General features: G+C 37.4%; 3 protein-coding genes and 1 non-coding gene across 5 annotated transcripts in view; all 4 read left to right on the plus strand.

The window, feature by feature from the left end:
* Window positions 1–26,795, plus strand: part of LOC134844082 (protein YIPF6-like) — a 509,298-nt gene that overhangs the window by 391,608 nt on the left and 90,895 nt on the right. The window lies entirely within an intron of this gene.
* On the plus strand, window positions 9,263–10,548 carry LOC134856716 (RNA-binding protein NOB1-like). Its single transcript, XM_063872986.1, has one exon. The coding sequence runs from the start codon at window positions 9,280–9,282 to the stop codon at window positions 10,507–10,509; it is 1,230 nt and encodes a 409-aa protein (XP_063729056.1). The 5' UTR covers window positions 9,263–9,279; the 3' UTR covers window positions 10,510–10,548.
* On the plus strand, window positions 10,641–21,571 carry LOC134844011 (leucine-zipper-like transcriptional regulator 1). Its single transcript, XM_063860460.1, has 9 exons — window positions 10,641–11,062; window positions 11,242–11,507; window positions 11,594–11,682; window positions 12,199–12,485; window positions 14,946–15,570; window positions 18,764–19,018; window positions 19,714–20,095; window positions 20,341–20,634; window positions 21,003–21,571. Exons 1-9 carry the CDS (start codon window positions 10,644–10,646, stop codon window positions 21,221–21,223), a joined length of 2,838 nt encoding a protein of 945 aa, XP_063716530.1. The 5' UTR covers window positions 10,641–10,643; the 3' UTR covers window positions 21,224–21,571.
* Trnat-ugu (transfer RNA threonine (anticodon UGU)) lies at window positions 13,004–13,076 on the plus strand. The gene has a single exon. It is a non-coding gene; the product is annotated as a tRNA-Thr (tRNA).

A 26,795-nucleotide genomic window follows, 5' to 3' on the forward strand; every position in this document is an offset into this window, starting at 1 on the left:
GCTCTTCGGGAAGGTCAAAGATCCCGAGTTAGTGATGTCCAATTTAGGGGGGGAATGCAGAATGGGGGGGAACGTGAAGTTCCCAATGAACTTACCCCAAGTTCTGGAATTTGAATCCTTTGACGGCAGACAAACGAGAGATCTTGGGAGCTACGGCGTGGAAAGGGAGTTTCGAGCTGGTAAAGAGGGAGTTAGAAATGATACTAGAGAGAGAAATTTTGCCCTCCACCGTCCCCGAGTTCCCGATGGTCAGGAGGATGACCTTGGGGATGAATAGCCCACTGGTGGTCCCATCCCTATACGCAAGAGCAGCGAAGGAGAAGCAGCAGAAGGAGTTAGCCGATAGTTGGGATCCCTTGTTTATTGGATACTCAGCAGCAGTTTTTTTCCACACGTGTGATATCAAGATAAACTCATGGACGACGCAAGCAAAGAAGATGAGAGGTTCAATGCCTCGAAAGTTCGAGGTTCGGGATATCTTGAGAAAGCTCGATCAAGCGGATCTGGAGAACAAGCTGCCGGTTTGGGACGATGGGAGCATGATCAGGGAAGGGGGACATATCGCTCTAAAAGACGAGATGAAGTTCTCCACGAGGAAGTACCGGGCTCCCTACGAACTGGAGCAACCAGAGATGAAACAAGACGAGAGAGAGCTGGATGCAGCGGGCCCCTTGTACGTAGCCCTCAGCGAATATGAAAAACCGGACCCGGCAACCCCCTCACCGTTGTCAAAAGGCACCCCTGGAGATAGAAGAAGCAACCCCGTTGAGGATAGGTTCAAAGACGCACTCGAGAGAGAACGAGCTGAGTCAAAGGAAGGAGAGAGTAAGGATGAGACTCTCAGTGAAGCGGGGGAAACACACCAGACCAGGCTCCAGTTGAAAGGGACTTTACAACGCATGAGTTATTGCAGGACTTGAGCAGGGACGATTGACGATTTGGCAAACACGGCCACGCCACCCCTGGGATCCCCTCGAAAAGACCTGGAACTACCCTTGAACCAGGGAAACCTCCAATATGGAAATTAAACTCTTTAGTGCCAAAGAAAGTAAGAAGAATGCCCTCGACGGCAATAAATGGATGTTCCTGAATACTCTCGACGAAAAGGCGTGGCGAGAAATCTTGAGTGAGTTTAACCAGGAAGCGGAAACCGAAGCTAGACTGGAGAGTTTCAAAGAGGAGTTATGGGACACGGTGGTGAAGTTCGGGGAACCAGTTTTGATGGGCACCGGACTGGACGAAAAGGCGAGAAAGGATATGTTGAGCAAGATGATCAAGCTGAGGGAAACAGAGCAGAAGACCAAAGATGATGAATGTAAAGACAGCAGTACTCTGAAACAAAAAAACTGACGATAAAATGATTAAGGTTGAAAGGGAGGATAAGGTTAAGACTAGTAATATGATTAAAGATATTAATATCCTTAAGTCTCGAGAAGGGGTAGGCAAGAGTCGGAAGGGCTGGACCGGGACAAAGAGGTCGAATCAGTGATGGTAGTGGTGATGCCCCCAAGCAAAGGTGTGAGGTCTCGAAAGAGGAAAAGGGAGGTAGAAGAGTTGAATAGCCCCTCGGCGGATGCGGTCTCCGAGAAGAATCTGAGGGAGACGGCTCCCATGATTCTAGCGCGGTGGAAGACAACGGCCTACAAGGGCAGCTCCGAACCAAGGAGGCTGGCCGAGGTGGTGAAAGAGATGGAGGTCTCGACGAGTCTGGCAACGGAAGAAGACTTCAGACCTCAGAAGGTGAGAACGAAAAGGGGTTCGACGAATGTGTTTCTTGAGGTGGATAATGTCAGTGATGACCAACAGTACCGTCCAAGTGTGTCATCAGAAGGCCACGGGAGGCAAAACTATGGAGAGGAGAGTCTCCGCGGTCATTCTGAACGTGTACCAGAGTACGGGGAACGAAAAGGAAGATGACTCCAGGCAATCTCTAGAGAATCATGGGAAACTTGACGAAATACGAAGGTTCTACATCAAGAAATTCGAAGAGGGACATGACGTGCATCGTAACTTGGCCTCGGCTGAAGATTACTCGAAACCCAACAAACGGGGAGAATACCAATATGTATCTGGAGTAATGGGAAAAGCGTACAACCCTTTCTTGGATTCAGAGGCAGGGGGCGCTCACAGGAATCACGAAGTGACGGAGCTGTTAAAATTTTGGACAGAGAAGATAATCGAGATTGATTCAGTGGAACGAGAAAAACCGAGCCTAGGCCTGATACTTGTGAGGATGCCAAAGGTGGTTAGCGTACCGCGCTCGAACAAGAGAGTAGAATTGAAAATGGGGAATGGGAATGGCATGCTGATTACGAATTTAGGAACGGTTTGGAAGTTGCTGAGACCGTCCTGGTGCCCACATCCTCACGCAAGCTTGATTGAAGAGGTCACGGACCGAGTGAGGCTGGCACCGACGAAGGATGAAGACTTGGGAACTCTGAATATAATACACAAGCTGATCCTGCCTCAGAGTAAAGAGTCGGGTGAGGCAACGAGTAAGCTGGGATCAGTAAAGAAGTTGGAACCCGGTAGTTGTCTTGACCTGACGTGTGGAGGCTGACAGCACACTTGTGATGGACGATCATGTGTCAGAGTGTAACCCTTCCAGAGAGAAGACCTAGTCGCTTGGTTTGGCGACGTAACAGAAAGAGAGAAAAGTGAAGTGCAGATAGTGGCTGAGTGTTACACGAACACTATTGTGAATATAGCAACGGCGTTGGGGTTCTTCTCGAGGATGTGCAGCTTACAGTCTCTGGAGATGCTGGAGTCTGAGCACCATTTGGTGACAACACTGAGCGTGGAATCATGGCCTGGAGTATTGCAAATAACTCAGAAGCACATCAGAGGGTGGAAGCTTGGGCTTGAGGCGAAAATGGGATTTCCCGTGAGCGAGGCCTATAGTCTGCCAGTAAATGCGAAGTCCTTGGTGGGATCAGTCATGGCCAACCTATGTGGAAGCCACTGTCCCTTACACATGGCGATGGTAGAGGTAACCAGCCAGAGGACACTAATAGACAAAGCCTTCTCGGTACCCAATTGCGTACGACTGGCTAGAAGGTCGCACCATTTACACAGACTGTTGAGGAAGATCCTGGGAATTGTACCAAGGGAACAAAGAGATGACTTGAGTGAAATCTGGGGAGAAGAACTCTTGAGTTTGGAAGGTGAAAACACGAGTGACTTTGAGAGGCAGAACAGAAATGAGAAGCCCATGAGCAGTGCCCCAGCCCAGGAGGAATATGATATGACACATGAGAAGATGATGGAATTGGAACCTCTACTGGAAGCTTCGCGAGAACGCAACCTCCGGAGCATCGATATCACGCATGGGGAATGCCCATGCCATTGTCTGGCCAATACGGTGTGGTACCCGGAACACTCAAACCTCTGCTTAGTATGGGACGTGGAAGAAATTCGGTCGATCGGCTAACCCGATCATCGACAGAAGGTGACTCTCATGGTGGTGAGTACTATGTTGGCGTTATGATAGATCAAAGAGAACGTGACGAAATATCGGAAGTTGAAGACACCGACAGCAGAGTCGATACACGCTATCGACTCTAGCAGTATACTTGAGTTGTTTGAGACTGCATGCAAAGTGTTCGCTATACCGATGGAGGTCAGGCACGTATGGAGCCGCATAAGATTCTTCGGTGGTTTCGAGTGACATTGACATCTTGGTTATATGCGGTGACGAAGGATCATATGAAGAAACATCAGAAAAAATATCGGCAGTTCCTGGCGGAGATAGGACCGGAAGCCTTCATGAGACCTCTGCTGACCCACCGAAATGCGATTACGACGTGTTGGAAGAGAGTTGGTAGGGTGTCTAGAGATAATATCAAGGCGATAGAATAAATATTGGAATAGGACTTAGCAAAGAACGTGAGCCTGAGTCTTTACAACTCCTTTTGCCTGAACAGGGAATCGAAAGTGAAGGGTTTGCCAAACCAGGCAGATAGGTTGCAAGACCAGAGGGAGTGATGCGATCCTACAAACAACTAAAAGCGTGGGAAGAGATCGTGGTCAGCTCCAATGATGAGGAAGCGCTGCTAAGGCAGATTACGGTGTCAAACGCATCAGGGCCTAGCACCTCAAAGGCAAGGAACACCAAAATGAGCCGGGAGCTCAGTGAGGGATTCTTGAGTCTTGAGAGGGAAGCAAAGGGGCTCGAGTGTGAACTCGGATGAAATCTGAGGTCACGAAAAAGAAATTTTAACGAAACGAAATATTGTTATTAATATGCTATATCTTTTATATAAATCAAAATGCTGAATGACAATTTTCTGATTGGATAAGACCAAAGAAAATTTAATCATTAGCTTGCAAAGCGGAAATTTAAGGTGCAGGTGTATGCAGATTTTGATTGCTGTTTAGCGATAGTGTGACAATTTTGCATGGTTGTGAATTTTGGGGCGCAGATAAAATTAAATCTGCTGCAAAACTCTGTAAATGACCACTGGCACTGTATCTTGAGCAACACTTAACATTCTGGGGATTCACTGGCAGACGGCAACACGCAATGAGGACATCGATCTTGAGTCCGGGGAGTATGTGCCAGTCGTTCATATTCGGAAGTTTGATCTTGAACAACGCGAGAAACATGATTTTGGGATAAAACGGAGTTTTTCAAAAATTCGAATTGGGCAGGTCATGATCAATTTTCTCGCGGCAACTGAAAATCTCAGAAATGTAAGATCAGAACAACCGAATTACAACCGCGGGAAAATGATCGAAAAAACGGTGGAAAATTGCTATTCGCAATTTCCAGATATAATACCATACTAGAAGAGAGCTGTCCTATCCTGAAATAGGAGGCAGAACGACTGCGAACCAAGAAGATACAAATTGGAAGTGGACCAGAGTGAACTTCGGTGGAAAGGTGGACAGTACAAGTCTCCCAATGGTCCAAACCCAAAACTCGATTCTCAAGTCAAAACTCATTGATTCAAATTTTCTCAAACTTTATTAAATTCCATTTATGCTAGAGCCGCTAGTTAATTTAGTTACTCTAATTCTCGAGTGCGCTGGTATGTGAGTACCCAATTTAGTTTTCTTGAGTGTGTGTTTTATAATTGTTATGTTGAGGTAGGGAGAGTTTTAGGTTGATCCATCTGAAATGGATCAAAGTTCCACTGTCTAATAAAAAGCAACTAAAACGGAATGTTCCGACCCTGTTTTTAGCGGCGTTCGCGTGTTTTGAGACCTAAGAATGGTAACGTTCTTTTTTTATAGAGTGGGGAGTATTTTGGTAGTGGCCTTTAAGCTGTAACGAGGGTTTTAGTCTCATGTCGCAAGTGAACCGAATTTGCTCCGACCGTTCGAGGTAGAAAAAATACAAGAGATAGTCTCCCTGACTCTTGAGCCAATGTTTATAGGGCCTATTTTTCTTTAACCTCAAATTTGACTTAAGTAGGCGACTGTTACACTTACATTCCAAATTATTAGCTCAGAAGATAGACGCAGAAATGCTAGCGTCTCGCAAGCATCTGAGAAATCTTGTAAAACATGCAAAAAGCCGATCACCAACAAAATTCAAATCTTTAATTGCCTTGCCTGTGGCGATGTTATGCACATGACAAAAACATGCACTGGAATATCTGAAACTGCCATCCTTGGAATTTCGGAGATCAGTCAGAACGTCATCCTGCTCTCTAACTGTTGTGTTGGAAACAATAGGAAAGAGCCGATGATCAACGATTTGATGCAAACCCGTCCATCCATTGCCTAAACAAAACTAATTGAAATCGCCGAACAATTCTCAACATTAAAACAAGAGATAGATTCACTTAAGCAAAAGATAGATGAAACAAACAAAAAACCACAAAACAGAAATGAGCCAAAGCAACGTGCCTTATACAAACCAGAATCAAGCTATAACGGAATCCGGGTAAAAGGACTGCTTGAATTGGACTAAAAAAATTCCAGAGATAGACACGAACACGACTTGGAAGAGGTGAATAAACTGCTTGTGTTCTTAACAGTTGAAGCAAAAATCACAGATTTAAAACGTTTAGGAAAATACGAAGAAGGAAAAAGGCCACGCACAGCAGTCGTAAATGTATCAAATGAATGGCAAAAACGACTGATACTAATGTCCCTGGCAAAATTGAAAAACTACGATAAAACTCTTTTGTGTCAAAAGAGCTCAGCCCAAGTGAATTTCTGATTGAGAACAAACTTCTTATGAAAAGACGAACAATGATAGAAATTGGCGTATCAGCTAAGAACCTAAGGCACCCAAGGGACCTTATCCTTTACCAAAATGACGAAGAAAGTGGAAATTGTAAAAAAGTGGAAGAAAGCAATTGACTACCTACTGCTAAGTATTTAAAAAAAATTTCTGTCTAAATGTCAGAAGTATTTTAGACATCAGCCGCAGAACAACTCTATCAAATGCCATTTTACAAACAGACTACGATATATTATGAACAATTATTCGACTCCAAAAAAAGCAGCTTGATTTTTTATTTACAAACAACGCTGGAGTGATACTCAACTGGCATACGGACCAAACAGCAACAAACGCATACAGCATTGACAAAGTTTTATGCTCAGATCATTATGCTTACTCTGCAACAATTGACATGGAAGCCAGTATCAAAGAAATAAACAAAGGTGAAAGTCTGGCATTTAACCGAGCCGATTGGACGTCAAAAAATCAAAAAAAGGACAAACTTTTCATACCGTAGTGTTAAAGTAAAGTAAATGAGCTCCTGTGTCAGTGGTATGCATGGTTATGGGACAAAATAAAGATTAATGTACTCAAGGTTACATCACACAGATCATCTCTTCCCCGTGGGTGACACCAAGTACGTCTCACATGCTAAAAAGAGTACAAACCTTAAAACGGCGTTTTGATCGGCAAATCAAACCGACTTTAAACAAACCTACTTTATGCCTTCTCCTAAAACACAAAAATTGGAAAAAAAATCTTCAAAAAGCATTGACTAAAGATTAAGCAATTTATGAAGAAAGAGTAACAAGCAGTAGACGATTGAGTGACTTACAAAAATACTTGAACAAAATAAATATCTCCACGCAAAATCCCCAAAAAAAGTTTTATAAGGAAAAATCCACTAGAGATGACAACCCAAAAAGCTATATTTTTTTAACGAATTCTTCATCAGTGTATATTAAAAGGAATCAAATCCTAACCCTCTCGCACGAAATACAAACAGTTCTCCTACAGAATCAATTTGTACACAAATACACATTGAAGAAACCAAAATCGAATTCGTTCTCAAAAATCTATTAACAAATAAAGCATCAGGTTTTTATGGTATAGGTAATATAATCCGAAAAAATCTTTCTGTCAAATTTGCTCTATCTTCACTTCCGCACATTCATTAGCAAGCGGCTCTTCCCGACCTACTGGAAAACAAGTCAAGTGGCCCCAATTTTTAAAGAAAAGAACAAGGCGTCAGTTGAGTGCTACCGCCCAATTAGCCTTTTATGCTCCGCCCCGAAAGTCTTCGAAAAAATAGTCTTTGATAAAATATAACCCAAAGTTTAACCTTTCATGGAAAACGCAAAATAAGGCTTCTGGCAAAAAAGGTCAGCAGTACTACAAATGGTACAATTTTCGAGCAAAGTATATGAACTCTACGATGACAAAAACGTTCAAACGCTATCAGTTCTTTATCTAGATTTTTCTAAAGCCTTTGATAAAGTTCCTCATAGTATCCTAATCGCTAAACTACGAAACATAAGTCTAGGCATTCAAATACAATACATAATACAAGACTATCTAACAGATATATTGCAATATGTAAAAATCAATAAAAGTTCATCAACTCTGAAAGAAGTAAGTAGCGGTGTACCACAGGGCTCAATTCTTGGCCCTCTACTTTTTCTCATATTCATTAATGACATTCCCAAATGCATTGAGAAATCCCATTGCTTTGGCTATTGTGACGATATGAAGATCTTTTCTACTGAAGAAATTTATCTGCAAAAAGACACGACAAATGTTGAAAAATGGTGCGAAGAAAATAAAATGCCGCTGAACGAAAATAAATGTAATCTGTTCAACCTCAAAGGGAAAATGGAGGTTACACTATTTAATACAAATGTTGATACCGCAAAGACCCAAAAAGACATAGGTATTTTAATGTGTGACAACCTTTGGTGGTCAGTAAATGCTGAAAATCGCATATCAAAAGCAATGGGAGCTTATTACAAAGTCAAACGGAATATATCGAAAAAAGCATCATGAAAGTTAAAATTAAACTCATACTGTAGATACATTGTACCAATCATAAGCTATGCATCGCAAACATGGTTTCCGAACAAAACAGAATTAAGACAACTAGAAAGAGTACAAAAACGAGCGACTTCTTGGATTACAAATAACTTCAAAATGAGTTATACTGAAAGACTGAAATTTTTAATTCTCCTTCCACTATCAATGTACTTTGAATTACACGACATATTGTATTTAGTTTCACTACTAAAAAATAAACAAGACATTGATTTGAATACAATCATTCATAAAAACGAATCACGAACGAGACAAGCAACACGTGGTGAGATTACTGTTCATGCAACAAGACTGAAAAAGTCAAATGAAAATTTTATGTACGCTATACAACTATTTTAGCCAAATTGTGGATTCGAAAATCAAGATTATGACAGCCCGAAAATATCTCTTACAAATACGTATTAGAAATTCTTCAACAGAAATTTTGCAGAAAACAACTTGTGTATGCGGAGAATTCTTTGCTGGTGTGGAAACTGCAACCCACCGGGAAAATTACGAACTTATAAACGAGGGTTCAAAACCCATGGAGAAATCCTAAAGTCTACCCTACTACTACTACTTCTACTATTATTATATGCAAATTTTGTGCTTTTGTAGTTTTTTAAGCTTCCAAATTTTTTGTCGCTTTCGCGCTTGGTTTGCGAAGATGCAGTTTTGTCTCCATTGATTCATATTTTTTGGAATAGTTTTTGATCACTTCGGTTCTTTTTTTGATTTGGGATAAACTGCCACGCTTTATCTGGTGTTTCACCCAACAATGCGTTTTACGAATAATTTATTTTTTTTTGTAATTTTTCTTATATTTTTAAAGCAATTGCGGGCCAAGTTCTTGAAATCTTTGAAGCCCTGAGCTTGTCCGATCACATTCGTTTTTGAAAAGTAATGGTTTTTAGGCTAATTTTCTGGCTGCTAATGGTTTTTCTTTCAGTGTTCATCACTCTTCAGTAATAATAGTTCTATCAGTTTTCAATGAATTTTTAGTGGAACTATCATCTCTGCACATCATTTTAAACATTATGTTTTCAGATATGGCGACTGAAGATGTTCGCGCTGAGTCTGAAAATGCACTCATTTTCAAGGCATCCAAGGCAATCGTTGACACATCGGCGTTGATAAAGGCGCCACTCGATGAAATTTGCAAGTTTTCCGAGACTCTGTACACAGTAGAAGATGTCTTGAAAGAGCTACGCGATAAGAAAACGAAACATAAATTGGCCTTTGTTCCAAATTATCTAAAAGTTTTGACTCCATCTGAAAATAGCTACAATTTCGTATGTGAATTTTCGCGAAAAGCGGGATGTTATCAAGCACTTTCAGTCGCCGATCTCAGGGTCATGGCTCTAACTCATCAGCTCTATGTAGAAACTTGTGGATCCGAGGGTTTGAAATCGGAGCCCACGAGTCGAGTTCTTGTATCAGAGAAGAAAAAACCGGATATGAGCAGCGACTCAGCGGAGATAATTAAGCATAAGGATGATGCGAAAATTCCAGGTTTCTATGTACCGGGAAAGGTTGCTGAAAAGGAAGATGTTTCTGAAATCTCTGCGACAATAATGGCAGAGAATGATAACTCTGAGGAGCAAAATTCCGATGAATCAGAAGAGGATGACGATTCCGGTTGGATTACAAAAGATAACTTACGTGATGCACAGAGGAAAATGGAGAGATTGCATTGCAAAGAAGAGGAAACCAATGGTCGAGACGAAGTTGCGTGTGTGACACTCGACTACACAATGCAGCGCGTTCTTCAGCAGATTGGAATCACGATCATGTCTGTTGACGGAGTAAAGTTGTCAAAATTGAAATCTTATGTCTTAAGATGTTATGCTTGTATGGCAAAGACTCCCAATGTTTCTAAGGTGTTTTGCCCTGAATGTGGTTTGAAGACACTTAAGCGTCTCTTCTACAGCATTGATGATAATGGAGAAATCATTTACCACTTTTCGAAAAATTACGTGCATAGTACCAGAGGATTGAAGTACCACGTTCCGAGACCTCAGGGAGGAAAGCATGGACAAAACCCCTGGGTCGCGGAAGATCAGAGGTTCCCCTTGAACCAGGCTCCAAAGAAAAATAGAACTAAGAATATGCCACTGGACCCAGATTATATTGCTACTACTGGTCCATTCACGACTAGAGATACTCATAGCAGGTATTTCAATGTTCGTCTAGGGTCTCAACAGACATTCAAATGGATGCAGAAAAATCCTAACGAAAACAAAGGCGCACAAAGTAAAAGACGATAAAAATACTTGTTTTCTGAAATTGAATTCTTCGGGCATTTGTTTTTTGATATCAAAATTGGAAGCAAATCTCTCATTATACTTCATTCAAAAGCTGTTTTGGCTTTTTGTTATGTTGAAGTGTTTTCAGAAGGTAAATGAATGAAAGCTCCCGATCTGGAGTCCCAAGAGCAAACTATTCAGCAGTCCGAAGAACCATGTCATCACCTCATTCTCAAACTTCCGGTAAGTCAACATTGAACGTCACTCGCAATAGCCAAACACAGCCAGAAGATATGTCAGGACCTAGCAGTAGTTCTAACCAGTACACAGTTACCTCTCAATCTAGAGCAATTCGGCCTGAGATGTCAAGTGCGGTGTTAAGTTTAAATGCTGCAGAGTCATTTGTGCAATCGAAAGATGACGGGTGTCATTGGTTCCTTGTAAGTGGCGCTCAAGAATACACCTCCGCTCAGCTAGTGTCCAGGAGAAGTAAACATACCATGGTGAAATACAAAAATGCTCTTTATGTGTTCGGTGGGGATGACGGACGAAGGATGTTGAACGATCTGGTAAAGTAAGTTAGTTTAGATCTGATGATGATAAATCAAGTTAGGATCAGTTATGCGATGCATATTAAATCATTTTTGATGCAAAGAGAACAACCTTTTCATCATCGATCTTAAGCGGTAAAGTACAACTTTCTAAGAACCATAAATTTGCGCCAGAACCATAATCATGTTTATAGCGTTTTAGGTATGACATCGAAGCTGATCAATGGCTTCCATTGCGTGTGCAGGGCGCGAACCCGTCCCCGAGATATCACCATTCGGCAGTGGTCTACAAGCACAGCATGTTTGTGTTCGGAGGCTATTCGGGTGGTGCGGGAAACTCTACTACGAACACAGGAGGTGGTCCGTCCAGTTTTGATCTGCAGCAGAACTCGACGAATCTCCACAATCGGAATGATTTACACGAGTATAGGTTTATTGACCAATCCTGGCACGCGTGGATTTTCGAAGGTACGAAGATTCAAAGGTCATTTCATGACTAACAACTCCCAGTCATGCTGATGTATATTGAATTGAATTTGTTGATATGGTTTCAGGTGGTGCTCCTACCCCTCGGTCGGCACATTGCTCTTTCGTCTACAAGAAGAAACTGTGGATATTTGGAGGTTATGGAAGCAATCGCATGGTCAGAAAAATTAGATATTAGACACTTCACCTTTGCCAGTTAAATTGTCGGTGACGTGAAAGGCCTTTAGAACCAGCAAAAAATTCCATTTTTTTCAAAAAAAATTCCATTTTTTTCAAAAAAAAATTACGCGTCCACGAAATTAAAATTATGTAACCGATTCGACCCCATCGCCAACCAAAGGGTCCCCGCTTTGGTGTTATTTTTTGACATCCATTTTGGCCGACCAACCCTAAATTTTTTGTAAAGGCACCTTTGGCGCCAATATATACTCATTTTGAAGGGGAGCGCGCCAAAATTTTCCATAAGTACCCAAAAGCGGCATTTTTAACTTTTTTTCAAAAATTTGCCTGCGGCGCAAAATTCTTCGTCGAAATAGGGTGTTTATAGTGTTCTGGGAGCGCTCGGAAAATCGATTTTGTCAACCTAAAAAAAAGTCGACAAAAATTTATCCACCCCCCTTCTCGAGAAAATCTTAGATCCGCCCCTGATTTTAACCAATAGTCACTCGTTTAGCCACATGACCAGAGACGTCTGCAGAACTTGAATGACATGTGGAATGTATCTTTGGAGACGACAGGGTACCCTAAGAAGTGGCAGTGTGTGGAGCAGAGTGGCATCATCCCCCCTCCCTGCTGCAACTTCTCAGTCACCCTAGTCGACAACAGACTCTTCCTCTTCTCGGGAGTGTCGGGCAAGGAGATGACAAACCATATTTTCACCTTCAATCTCGATACATACAGCTGGACTAGGATATCGCCCGAACATATACTGCATGGATCTGCGGCACCACCCCAGAAAAGGTACAATTAAGTAATAGTATCATAAGGTCATAAGGCAGAAAATGTTTGAAAATAGCTTACAAATGAAAAGAGCAGGATGAAATAAAACATAGTTAGTAGCAGTGTCATCCCATCGCCTTAAACAAAAGTTAAACCAACAATCGTTTTGTTATATTTCAATTTTTTTTGTATCGGTACCGGTCAGTTGATGTTCGCGAAAATCGCTTTCATTTCCTTTAAAAAACAAATGAATCGATTTATTTAGAAACACAAAAATATCAGAGCTTAAATATAATTTACGACGCAGGATTCACTTCCCATTTAGGAGGCGTTTTAGCTCACTTCACTGACGCTTAGTTTCTCCTCAATTTTCTGAAATAGCAGTGAAAATTACACATAATATTGTACAACTGAATCGAATTGGAAATGAATCTTAGTTTTTACAATACATTAGCAAGGAACTGGATTTTAGCAAATATTGAAATACACCATGCAGCTCTTCTTATGAATTTTGTTAAATGGTTAAGCTGAGGAGTAACGGCTCTGTAGCATAGTGGTTAATGCGCCTGTCTTGTAAACAGGAGATCGTTGGTTCGAATCCGACCAGAGCCTTTTAGTGGGATCACAAACGTCTTAAGTTTCTGTGGTGGATTCTTTCCAGTCATCTATCTGAAGTTTCATTTAATTTTTGTGCGCTGAAAAGATTTAAGAACAAATGAACCAGTGTTAACTACCATGTAAATATAAAACCATTTTTCAGAACATGTCGGATTCCTATTCCGCAGTTAAACATCAAGATAGTAGCGTAGTTGAAAGAAAAAAACTAAAAACATTTGCACATGGCTTGGTGCTTGGTAGCCGCTAATTAGGCTCTTTTCCACTTCCCCACCTTTCAAATTTTATTATTTGAAAGATGGGGAAATTTGAAAAATGGGGAAATTTGAAAAATGGGGTTGGTAGTTGTCTTACGTGTAATTACGGCTAAATGCGTGATGTTACGATGCGAAGTATAAAGAACAAATCTGTTCATATTTGTCAGTTTTTTCACTATACCAAATTTCTTTGCATTATGACAACGTTAAATAAGCTTTTCAAAATTGAATTTGAAAGGGGGAACTGGAAAAGAGCAGCTAATTAAACCACAGGCAGACTGTCAGGGTTGAAATGAAAACGATGTGAATTACGAATAACGAGATTGAATCAAAAGTGAATTTTCATGTCAGATTTTCCATTGAAATATTAAAAGCACCTGTTGATTAAATTTTTACACTTGCGAAGCAAAGTGTATTACTACGAACTTTCTTTTTTTTCCAACCTAAGTCGCAAATATTGGCGCCACTTTTTGGGCACCTTAACAACCTTTGATAGCATGTGCTTTGAAATTCAATTAGTAATAAGTTAACACAGTTGATGCATTTCCCATTAGTCAAATGAACCGAAAAAAGCTATTTGCTTAAAAATATCAGTACAATAAAAAAACTCGATTTCAGAAATTTTCAAACTCGATATATCTCGCAATATTTTTGAAATGCATAATTTATACATAGTTTGCCTTTATGCTTTCCAATTTATTACATGCAAAATTGTGTCTTTTTGTTCCGACTGAAACGAAAATAACGGAATATTTGTGCTCTGGGTGGTTTTTTTTCAGACGAGTTTCGACTTTTACAATAGCCATTTTTGACAGAATTTTTTTTATCATTCAAAAGATATTGTTGTCCTGAGCTTAAATTTAAAAAGACATTTCACTTGTGATCTTTTTTCGTCATGTTATGGGGGTTTAAAGATGACAAAAATTAACGCGCGATATATTTCGCGCTATTAACGCGTAAGCGGGTTTTTAATCCGTCTTAGAAATCGTTCCAAGTTGGTTGAAGCAAGCTTATTTGCCAAAATTGATTTGTTACTAAGAGTGAAATTTGTCACTTTGTACCTTTTATGGCATGGGGGGGGGGGTCGATTTTACCAAAAAATCTCAATTTTTTTTTTATATGTTCGTTTTTTTGAAAAATCCGTCAATTTTTATAAAGGGAACGCCACTCAGACCTTAAAATGCAGTCAGAACATTCAGGGCTTTGCCCTGATACGAGCAGCCTTGTTGTAGTGGGTGCCACTTTACTGAATCGATTTGGCAATTATTATATGTCGCTGCGTTATTGGTGGCTAGTTTTTGGGGATTTTACGCATCGATGCCCATTTCTACTTTTTCTTATTCCACTCGATAGAGCTGCTTTTTGGTCGTGATCGTGGTCTCGCAATTGTTTGCGAAGCGCAGCTTCGCATCTATGTCTCATTATGTTAGTTTGATAGAAAAACAAGTGTCCATCATAAATGATTCTTTAAGTTTAAAGAGCTTCAAGGTGATATTTTTTTCTCTTTGAAACAATATTTTTTGTTGGTTTTACAACTGTTATTTGGCTATGTTTTCCTCTTGTAGTCTTGGTAGAAATTCATGAAAACCTGTTTGAAAATGAATTTTAGGTACGGACATACGATGGTCGAGTACCATGGACGTCTGTACGTGTTTGGCGGATCAGTAGCCTCGGCACACGACAACCTGGCATCTGACCTCCTCTGCTTTGACCTCGACCACAAATCGTGGGAAAAGGTCATCCCACGCTCAACGTCCCAGCCAATCACAGGCCGCTTGTTCCACACAGCTGTTGTGTACCAGGATAAAATGTACATTTTTGGAGGAACCGTGGATTTTGATAAACGGTCGAACGAACTCTTTGCGTTCAAGTTCCCAACATTCCCGAAATGTACTCTAACTGAAGATCTGCTGAGACTTCTGACTGATACACGATTACTGAGGTTGGCAGATGTTTGTTTTACTTTCCCGGATGGTGCCAAGCTTCAAGCACATGCTGTCATTGTAGCGGCTAGATGTGCTCCTCTGAAAGAGAAAATAATCGAAGCTCGAAAGGATTGGAAAAGCAGAATAGACCGAGGAGATAGTGATTGTCCTTCGCTGCCTGAAGTGCACATCACAGAGACGAATAAGAATGCGTTCCATCTGGTGCTGCAATATTTATACACAGATCGAATCAGACCAGATTTCACTTCAGCTTCGTCCAGAGATGAGTTGTTGCTGCAGATTATCAAGGTAATCAAATTATTTGACATGTTCAACGGGTCTTGACTGTTTTACTGTTTGTCGCCATCACTCTTAAAGATGAACTAAGTGCGTTAACCATTGATTTTACAAGTTTGTGTGTATTATGACCAAATGTGTGATGGAAGTAGGTAGTTACCGTAAATGTCAAATTTGAAAACAATCGGACTATGTATCATGAAAGATTAAAGTGATGTTTTTCTCAGAAACTTATAGTCTGTGAGTTTTCTGAATAATTCATTTTTCTTGATTTTTTGTGGGCTATTTTATGATTTAACCAGTGGTGTTACACGGTTGTGTTTGGAGACCGAATATGTTTGGATTTGGCTGTGATTCCTCCCTAACAAAATGAAATATTGTCGTAAAGCGTGAACGAAGATTTGTACGGACTCATATAAGGGAAACGGAAATAAGGCAGCCTAGTATCTTTCAACGCCCCAAAGTAAATGGGCTGAAGCCAAATTGTTTTTGTTTGTTGTCATAGGCGAAAAGGAAGGGGTGCAAATTAGAAAGTCGTTGATATTTCCTTGCCGTTATTTTTTTTGTAACGTAGCCACTAGTTTTTAGGCTTATATCTGTCAGATCAATTGTACTCGAAATGAGCTAGGCGTCGTTGTGAATTGTTTAAACAGGGTTGCTTTGCATTCAACAAACTAGCAAACTTGTTTGTAATAAGTTTGCGCTAAAATACGAAATTTTGAAATGATGTTGAAGGAATCAAACGTTCATTTAGAGATGTGCCCGGCACGAATTTTTGAAAAAACCGGATACCGGATAATAAAACTTACCGGATAATAACCGGATACCAGATAAATGCAGGACTACGGTTTCAGAGCCTTGAATAATGGCTTACAACCACGCTATGCTATTCCTTCACAAAAGTTTTTCACGGAACGAATTATCCCTGAAATTTACAATGAAATGGAAGAAAAAATGAGAAAAATAAGCAGAGATTAGGGAAATAGCATAGCGATCATAACTGATGTCAGGAATTTTGAGTTCAGTGTTTTTTCGAAAGTTTTTTTGTCAAAAAACGCGATCAGTATCCGGTAATTATCCGGTGAAGTTTTACCGGATATTCGTGCCGGAATCAGAAAGTGTCCGGATAACCGGAAATAAATTCTGGATACCGCTATCCGGTACAACTCTACTTTCATTTACCATAAGTTTTCTTTTATTGCTAATTTTTCGGAATGTGTTAGAAAATGCTTGGCTGTAGCGCAGTGGTTGATGCGCCTGTCTTGTAAACAGAAGATCGTTGGTTCGAATCCGACCAGAACCTGCAGAATGGTTCTGATGCGGCGAGGATTGTTAAAACTGTTCCTCTTGAAGTGATTAGGCTTCAGGTGCGTTTTCTTTTGCCCATGCATGGATCGTCACAAGAAGTTTTATGATGTAAGCAGTTACGTCGGTTTTCCAATGTTGCTTACATTGAAACGTCGGTTTTATAAATTGGAAACAAGACTGCTCGTATTAGGGCGGAGCCCTGAATATTCTGGCTTAATTTTAAGATATATGGTGTAGTGTTAATGTTCGTTTTTAAGATTAATTAACATACTCTTATATAGGTCTTTTTTTGAGGAATTTGTTCACGCTTAATTAAAATTTTTCGCGGTTTGGCCGGGTGATTTCTTGTTAAGTTCAGCCTTGTTAAAAGGAAGGCAAACTCCACTATCAAACAGCAAAAGTGGAAAAAGTCTCGAAAAACGTGATCGACTTCCCAGTGGAATAAAAATTTTACCTTAAGATCCAGTTTTCTCTAATTGGGATAAATTTATCAAAAAAGGTCAATTATAAATTGTTCTAGAAATTAAAAGAGAATAATGGCCATCTATTTTTTTATTGGAAATTCGAAGGTTGGGATTTTTCCGAAAAGCAAGTCAGTTTTTTTTTCTGTTTCAATGCGTTTATTACTTTTTTCCAACTTCAGTTGGCTATGTTTAGAAGATGGGTGGGCTCTTTTCCAATCCCCCACCCCACCTTTCTAATTCAGTTTTGAAAAAAATCTCTAACATTGTCATAATGCAATGAAACTTGGCATGGTGAACTAATCAACAATTGTGAACAGGTTTGTTCTTCATACATTGAGGAAGTGGAAAAGAGTCAGTATCTTTTAAATTTGAGCTCAAGACAGCAATACGTTCCATATGGTGAAAAAAATTCCGTCAAAAATTGCTAGTTATGAAGTCGAAATTTGTCTGGAGAAAAAAAACCACCCGAGCACAAATATTCCGTCAAAATTAGTCGGAACAATAAGGCTTAACTTGTTGTCTGGGATGTATTTTCTAGTTATTGCATTATTAAGAGTAATGATTGTAGATAGTCCTCTTATATAGGTCTTGGTAATATTTTTTTGTTTTTTTTTCAGGAAAAAGTCTTGAAATGCTCTAATAACAAAGGAAGTGCATTCATACTTGAAAATGCACATATGAAAGCCCTTGGGTTTATATGACTTTTTTTGAGTTTAATTGATTTTCATTTGCTAGAAGGTCGGCAAAATGCACTCCAATTATGAAAGCTGTTATAGTGCGAAAAAACGTGATCGATTTCTAATTTCGAAAATGGAAATTAATTATCAGATTTCCCAGCGAAATAAAATTTCAACCTATTAATCCAGTTCTCTCAATTTGGGTTTATTTTATCAAAAAATTGTCAATCATAAATTGTTCTAAATTTCAAAGAGCTTTTAGGCCATCAATTTTTTTTCGAAATTCAAAAGTTGATGTTTTTTTTTAAAAAGTCGTTTTTTGTTTCCTTGCATTCATTACTCTTTTCCATTTGTCAGTTGGCTATGTTTTTTAGCCAAAAGTATTTTACTATCGAAATAGAAAAAAAGCCGGGCTCTTTCCTTGTAGATCTGGAGCAGTTGAAGGACAAATTTTCAGTACAATCTGAAAGTATGCTTTTATGTGATTACAAACTTTCGCTCGAATGATTTCTGCCTTGTTGAATTTGTGAATGATTGATTGGCAATAAGATCAATGATAGTGAGTTGTTGTTCACCTTGAATTTCGATTTCTCGGTTCAATTTTGCGAAACAAATGAAATTTGTTTTTCATTTAAATATGTTTTACCGTGGTCCTCCTTTTTTATATCGCAAGTTGTGCGCAGTTTTGCTTTGTCTCGTTGATTTTCTCACTTACATTTATTTCCTCAATATATTTGGGTGTTGGGATGTTTTAAGGTGTGTAAGCTAGCCGCAGTGTACAGTCTAGTTCGTCTCGAGTGTCTCTGCCTTCGATTTCTGGAAGAGACAATCTGCATGGAGAACATTCTGACAGTGCTGCATGAGGCTTACAGCATGAACCTCACCACCCTCAGAGAGTACTGTGTGAAGAAAGTGGTGAGAGAGGACAACTTCACAGCTCTCATTCAGAAGGAGACCTTTGCAGCCCTGGACTCTCAGATTATTGTGGATCTGATAAGGCGACACAAGCAGGTCATTTTTTTACATTCGAAAACTTCTCGCGATTGTTGGACATTTTTTTCGCAACCAGCAGCATCAATTTTAAAAAAATGAATGCAGAAAATGCCTTAATCTGTGTTAGTTTTTTCCTCAAATATATATTTTTTGTCAAATTTGTGTAAATTTGGTTTAAAAATTTGTAGCGCGTTTTTCTCATAGTAATTTAATTGTAGTTACCCATTCATACGATTAGTTAGACAGAAAAGTCCGGACAAAAATAATTTGAAGTGGAAAACATCTTTGAGAGTCGATGAACGTAGTTAAGATATATATATATATATATATATATATAGGTCGTGATGATTTTTTTTCGTTTTGAAATCAGTTCTTTTCCATTGTTAAAACATGATCGACTTCTAGCTTCGGAGGTGGATTTTTATTTTCAGATTTCCCGAGGAATCAAAACTTTACCTATCGATACAGTTTTCTCAAATTGCGTTGATTTTGTCAAAAGCGCGTCAATCGTAGACTGTTCTAAAAGTTCAAAAAGTTTTGAGGCCATCTATTTTTTCTTTGAAATTCGGGAGTCAGGTTTGTTTTCTGTTTACTTGCGTCCATTGACTCTTTTCCAATTGTCTGTTGGATATGTTAATTACTCAAAATTTCGTCCAAGAATTTGGAAACTATGGTGAAATCCTAGCACGAAAACGAGGTCTTATCCTTTATAGGTGCAATGCGTGGCACCATCTTCTCCTCAAATTAGTTGGGCATCCATTGGTGGTACCGCGAATACCTCAGAAAATAACAACGCGGCTCACTCTCCTAACTCGACGGCACCAACCGCATCCAGCTCAAACAACCAAAGTTTGAACATGCACGAGAACTTGGAAGACGGGACTCTCGCTGTAGATTTGTTTAACCTTCTCTTAAGCGGTAGCTACAATGGCAGGAATCAATCAGACGTGTCTGGTCGTCCAGAGGCACAGTCGGAAATTGCGAGGAATTTGGAGTCCCTCAATGAGTTTGCGGATGTTCAATTGGCATTTGGAGATGACTTGGTGATTTCAGCTCACAGGGCGGTGCTGGCAGCTCGCAGTCAATATTTTCTAAGTGAGTCTTCCAGTTTCGAAAATAATAGAACATTCTTTTAAAATGCAGATTCTACCAGCAGTGGAAAATAATCTGAATGAGAATCTGATTATTCATGAATTGAAGTTCACTGGTTCATGAATTGAAATCTACAACTTTTTTTGAATAAAGCTGAAATATAATCTGATAATGAGAATCTGATTATAATATTGATATTCGCGTGTCCAATTAACAACTGTGTAACATTATATTTTTTCGTTTTCTAGGCCTGTTTGATTTCAACTCAGCATCATCTAATCTGAACAGACCTGACTTAAGCGTAGCTGATAGTTCGTCACCTGTAAGTGAAATCGCAATCACTCCACTGGACTTGTCATGTCCCATCCGAGTGACCATAGATGACATAGTGCCCACTAGGCAGGCACTGCATACATTCCTCAGATATGTGTACTCTGGACATACTCTCATGCCTCCCGAGGACTCCCTGTTCCTGTTGAGGACTCCCTCTTATTATGGCCTGACCAACGACAGACTCGCCCATATTTGTCAGAGGAATCTAGGTCGGTTGGTGAATTTAAGGAGCGTGTGTTTGACTTTGTGGCCAAATCAGGGTTTCAATTGTAATTCTGATTTAAGACATTGTTCATTGGAATCGATAGCAACAATCTCTTTTTGTTATCAAAATAATCAAGTTCAAGATAACTTGATCGATAATGAAAACAATAGTTAAGTTCAAGCTGCACTATGCGCAGTCATTCAAAAAATCTACAGACAAATAAGGCTCGTAATGAAAAATTCGAAGCGCATTGGAAAACATTTGTTTCTAGGTTTTTTAGTAATTTGGACTAAGATAGATTTTTCATTTATTTTTAGGCTCAAAAAATGAAGATCTAATCGCTTCTTTGAAATGAAATGTTTTTTTTTTCAGAAACCAACATTACGACGGCTACAGTAATTAAAGTGTATATAACAGTGGATTCAATTCCACAGTTCAGCGAATTCAAAGACAGATGTCTCAATTTCATAGTCGATCATTTCATAGAACTGGGCCAATCAGAAGACAAGGAACTGCTCAGCCAATCACAGCTCTGCGAAATATGGGAAATGATGTCTCTGTCTTCCCACCACGTTTACAACCCTTACCCGTAACTGAACTCCAAAAATATGAAATTGTCTGGCTGATGAAATTGTTATCGGAAATCACATCGGTTCGAGAAATGCGTATTTATAGTCATCTCACAGTTCAGCTTGAATGAAATTTTAAGCCTTTTTATGACAGTTCCTGAAACGAAATTCGAAAGGCACTAATTGGAGACTTTTCAAACACTCAAACTTCGAAGCAGTGTGCTGAGCACATTGTCTATCTGTAGAATATTTATTGAAAACTTTTTAGTTTTTCTCTCAATGTATATTTAGATTAATTTAATGTAAATTAGAACTAGAAGTACTTATAGTAAATTAAACATTTGAAATGTTAATATACGAATTTGGTTCGAATTTTTAAGAGTAATGAACGTTATGAACGGCTTTATATAAGAGTTATTACAGTTTTTTGTTGATGAGGTTAATTTTTGTTTTTAGAAAATTCAATTTCAGTTTTCACGTGGAATTAAAGTGGCCGAGACTTTTTTCCTGTAAACAACGTTCTGAAAAACATCTGTAAGAACTATGTAATGAAGATTTTTTGACATTCGTAAAAAAAAATTACGTAAATTTAAGCAAAATTAAAAAAAAAACAATTTTTGATTCAGAAAATTTTAAAACAATTTTGGACTAAATAGGAGGTTCACTTCGATAGAGTTTCCTCAGCAAATCAAAAGTTACTTCTGACGTATTTTCAATTGACTAAAAAAACCAAAATCATCGTTTTTGGAGAAAATTTTTTTAAAGCATCTAAGCGAAGTTGTCTTCGTTTTTGTCTAAAATCAACTCAATGTGAGAAAAACTTATTTTAATTTTTAGATTTTGTCCAAAAAAATTAAATCAGCACTATAATTTTAGTTGAGTTTTATCAAAAATGACGAATTAAATTAGAACTGGCGTGATATTATATCCTTTTTTGTCAAATCTGAAATCAGTATAGAGCTGTTACAAAGATAGAAAGTTTATATCTCATTATATATCTCATTTCAAGTTTTTTTTGATCAGATACTTAGTTTTTTTAGCGAATTGAAATTCAGTTTTCACGTGGATCTGAAAAGAACAAAACTTTTTGTTCCTATAATCAACGTTCAGACAAATGTGAAAAATTACATGCTGAATCACGTGCTGGCTGACCTGCATAGTTTCTTACTATGTCCGTACAAATGAATTTTTTCAATATAATTTTTCGTATTCTACTTTTCGTGGGCTTATTTTCCGTTCTTTTTCAAGTGGTTTCAAGCAAATTTTTTCTGAAAAGCTTAAAACACGATAAGATTTGTTATATTTTGACTTGTTAATTGTTTGATTACATGATCTTACTCTCTAAAACACAGCTCTTTGTGGCCGAAACCTACTGAAACTTCCAAAGTTATCAAGTTTATCGAAAAAAAATTGCTAAATTTTAAAATTTTTGGAAAAACTGCAAAAAAATCAAGTTTTTGGAGAAAATTGCAAATATCTCAATTTTTGGTTAATTTTCTGTTGCATCTGATCTAATTGTAAATTATACCTTAGGGCAGAATTTAAAAGAAAGCTCAAGCTGTATTTTAAATGGCCTCATGTTGAGACAATGATACAAAAATTTGACAAAATGTTAAAATACGATGAAGTTCAACCTAATTAGAGCTAAGAAGCGGGTTATATAACGCTCTGAACACATATTGAAAGCTCATTTTGGCTAAATCAAAATTGAAACTTCCAATTTCTCGGGAAAGTACTGAAATTAATCTTAATTTCCGAGAAAGTGATGTAAAAATTAATCAATTCTACTCAAAAGTTTCCATTTTTAACTTTTTGTTTGTGTAATTAACTGGTTTTTCGTGACACTGAAACTTAAGAATCTCAATTCAAATGAACAATAAGAGCAATATTCATTGAAACTTCTAGATTAAACTCCATGATTCAACTCCTCCTCAGTTTTTCTCAATGATCAACTCAAATTTGTACAAAAATTACAATTTCTGAGAATTTTTTCACGTAAACTTTAAAAAATTTCAGATCAATGATGAAAAATGAACAATTAACTGCTAAAACTGACTAAAAAATGTACCAATTTTTCTTCAAAGCATATTAGATGTTCAATGAAATTTAACAAAGTTTTCTTTATAACTGATAATTATCTCTCTATAAGTTTTACCGTAGAAATGTTCTATGTTTTAGTGTTATTCTTGTTTTTTGCTAAGGCATTTTTTTGCTATTGAAATCATTTTGCAAAAAATTAGTCAGAACTTGGAAGTTTAGTGGAAAAAAGTATCAATTGAACGAACAGTCTACTGGCAGAAATAAAAATAGAACTGAGAATGTCGGATTATTACTATCTGTTTTGTACATGACTACCTTCAAATTCCCTCTTTTAGTAGCTAAAATACAACTTTTGGTATCATTAACTACCACTTTTCTTGCAAAATACTCATTAAATCGCTTTTTATTCTGGATTTTTGTCGGAAATTTGTTCAAAAAAATTCAATATCACATTTAAAAACTGAGAAAATAAAGGTTTGTTTTTACATTAAGTTTTTAGAACAAAATAAGAGCAGCTTTATTGGTTATTACCTGAAAAACTTCGGAAGTAGAAATACACAAGGGAATCTAGGTCCTAACATCTGCAACATCTAAAAACTTCTAGAAGAACGCTTCTTAAAATAAATCATATGAGAAAAGAAAATCCAGATGCAAACTGCAAAAACTGAATAATTTAGCGAAATTTACCAAGGAAAAAAACTGTATAGTTCAACTTATTTTTCTAATTGAAATAAAATTGCCACAAACTAGAGCAAAATCTTTACATTGTGTCTTATTGAAACCTTTCATGTTAAATTTCATATAATTATAAGATCTTACATCTGTTTCTGCTAAAGTATCAGTTCAATTGGAAAATTTTAGCAAGCTCCAAATTATTTTCTCTAAAAATCTTTCTACATCAAAGTTTTTTGCTTCTTATCCCAAAAAAGGAAATGTAGATCTTGAAAGCAAAATTTTTCTTTAATCTTCATGATCATCTTCTAAAAGATCTATTTTTGCCTGATTTTGTCAAAAATATGGATAATTTAATGGAAAAACCGTATCAATTAACCAACAATTTTTGTGTTAGAGATGGGTTTTATTCACAAAAATTATCCTCAAAACACCTGAGTTTCCAATATAAATGTCTAATATATAAAATGATAAATAATTTTCCAAAAAATTACACATAAATATATAATTATTCGAGTGTTTTTATGATATACTTTTCTCAAGATATAAATTATATGCTCAATTTCAGGAAAATTATCTCAAAACATGAACTAATTTGAGTTTCTATTTCAATTTAGTTTTTACCCAGTTTCTGCTTCTTCTACCATCTTTAAACTTAATCCAACTTGAGCAAAATTTTATAGAAAAATTGTATTTTAGATGGTAAACTGTATCATTTCATTGATCGCTCATTAATCCGAAGCAGTGTTGATACCATAAACTCTTTGCTGAAAATCTTCACTTGAGTTTCTCAACCTGATAACTGTATAATGCTTTTTCAACTCTGAATTTTGTGCGTAACCTCTGCCACATTCAATACATGCTACTCTTTCTTTTCTATTCAGTGATGACATCTCAATAAGTGAAGGAACAAATGAAAGATTCAAAGAGTCATCAAGGTTTTGGTCCCATGAATTAAACTGAGTTTGTATCTGAAATTTTTTCTTTTCTCAGTTTCTGCTTCATCTAACATCTCTAAATTTAACCCAATTCGAACAAAACTTTACAGGAAAGTTGGATTTTAGATGGAAAATTGTATCATTCATTTGATCGTTAACTAATCCGAAGCAATGTTGATACCATAAACTCTTTGCTGAAAATCTTCACTTGAGTTTCTCAACCTGATAACTGTATAATGCTTTTTCAACTCTGAATTTCTATATTGAAGAAAACTTTTGGTTTAGAATGATGAATGTTGTTATCTTTCAAAGGCTAGCAAAAACATACATTTTGTCCTCTTTTCCAGAACAGTTATGATTTTCATTTCTGAAAACTTGAGAAAAACAGTAGAAAACCATAATTCTTAATAAATCAACCTCCATTATCTGCTTAAAAACGCTTTACTCTACGAACACTTTTACAAGCACTAAAAAAAAGATAACTTTAAAATGATAGCTTCCGTTTTTTTACAATTTTTTAACCGATACTTCACCACTCCTTAGCGTATGTTATGCTTTTTTTACTACAAATTTATTGCAACAAAGTCTCCGCAAGCCTGCAACCATTGAAGATTTTCCCATAGAATAAAGATTTTCGGATCGATTTCCGTTGAAAGTTTTACGAAAATTTGAACTCGATTCTTCCTGGTTCTATCATCAATAAGAACCTTTGAATAAAAAATAAAAAAATAAATGACAGATCCAGAATTGTGATGATAAGTTGTATAATGTTTACTAGAATTTTCCATGTTTATCACCATTGTATAGATTTTTTAGATTCAGTAAAAATTGTTATTCATATTAATTTCCCCTGTGTTTTTAAAAATATAAGTTTACTTATCTTCTCTTGGAGTGTGTTTAGAGACTGCTGAGCGTCCTTTCAAAATTTAACACTATTTTGACAGGAAGAATGCTTCATTTTGATTTGAAAATTCATTTCCTTGCTGCTATATGTAAGAAAGTTGCAATTTGGACACTTCAAAACTCCACGGGTTCTACGATGTCTTGACGCTTCTTTACGTGTGTAATCTCTGCCACGGTCAAGCCATGCAACTCTTTCGTTTCTTTTCAGTGACGACATCTCAATAACTGAAGGAACAGATGAAAGATTCAAAGAGTCCACAAATTTTTAGTCCCAAGAATTAAACTGAGTTTCTATCTGAATTTTCTTGTTTTCTCACTTTCTGCTTCATCTAAAATTTTCAAATTTTATCCAATTTGACAAAATTTTTCAGAAAAGTTGGATTTTAGGTGGTAAACTGTATCATTTCATTGATCGTTAACTAATCCGAAGTAATGTTGATACCATAAAAATTTTTCTAAAGTTCTTCACTTGATTTTATCAAGCTGATAATTGTAAAATGCTATTTCAACTCTGAATTCCTATATTGAAGAAAATGTTTGGTTCAAAATGATGTATTTTGTTATCTTTCAAAAACTAGCAAAACATACATTTTTTCATTTTTTCTAGAACAGTTATCATTTCATTTCTGAAAACTTAAAAAAAACAGTAGAAAACCATAATTCTTAATAAATTCAACCACAATTATCTGCTTAAAAACGCTTTACTTTATGAACACTTTTACAAGCACTAAAAAAGGAAACTTTAAAATCATAGCTAGGCAAAACCTCTCAATTAGTCGATGTTTTATAAATATACAGTTTTTTACAGTTTTTTAACTGATACTTCACCACTCATTAGCGTATGTTATGCTTCTTTACTACAAATTTATCGCAACAAAATCTCCGCATGCTTGCAACCAACGAAGTTTTTCGCGTAGAATAAAGATTTTCGGATCGATTTCGGTTGTAAGTTTTAAGACATTTTGAAAACGGATGTTCATGGTTGTACTATAACTCAGAACCTTTGAATAGAAAAAGAAATGACAGATAAGAATTGTGATGAA

The sequence above is a fragment of the Symsagittifera roscoffensis genome, chromosome 1, assembly GCF_963678635.1.
Source record: "Symsagittifera roscoffensis chromosome 1, txSymRosc1.1, whole genome shotgun sequence".
Lineage (NCBI taxonomy): Eukaryota > Metazoa > Xenacoelomorpha > Acoela > Convolutidae > Symsagittifera > Symsagittifera roscoffensis.

What these genes read in the sequence shown, in the direction of transcription:
- LOC134856716 (XM_063872986.1), top strand. Translation starts at nt 9,280, where the DNA reads ATGTTTTCAGATATGGCGACTGAAGATGTTCGCGCTGAGTCTGAAAAT.
- LOC134844011 (XM_063860460.1), top strand. Translation starts at nt 10,644, where the DNA reads ATGAATGAAAGCTCCCGATCTGGAGTCCCAAGAGCAAACTATTCAGCA. An exon ending in GCACGCGTGGATTTTCGAAG is followed by an intron (nt 11,508 to 11,593) that starts GTACGAAGATTC and finishes ATATGGTTTCAG; the next exon opens with GTGGTGCTCCTACCCCTCGG. An exon ending in TGTTGCTGCAGATTATCAAG is followed by an intron (nt 15,571 to 18,763) that starts GTAATCAAATTA and finishes GGATGTTTTAAG; the next exon opens with GTGTGTAAGCTAGCCGCAGT.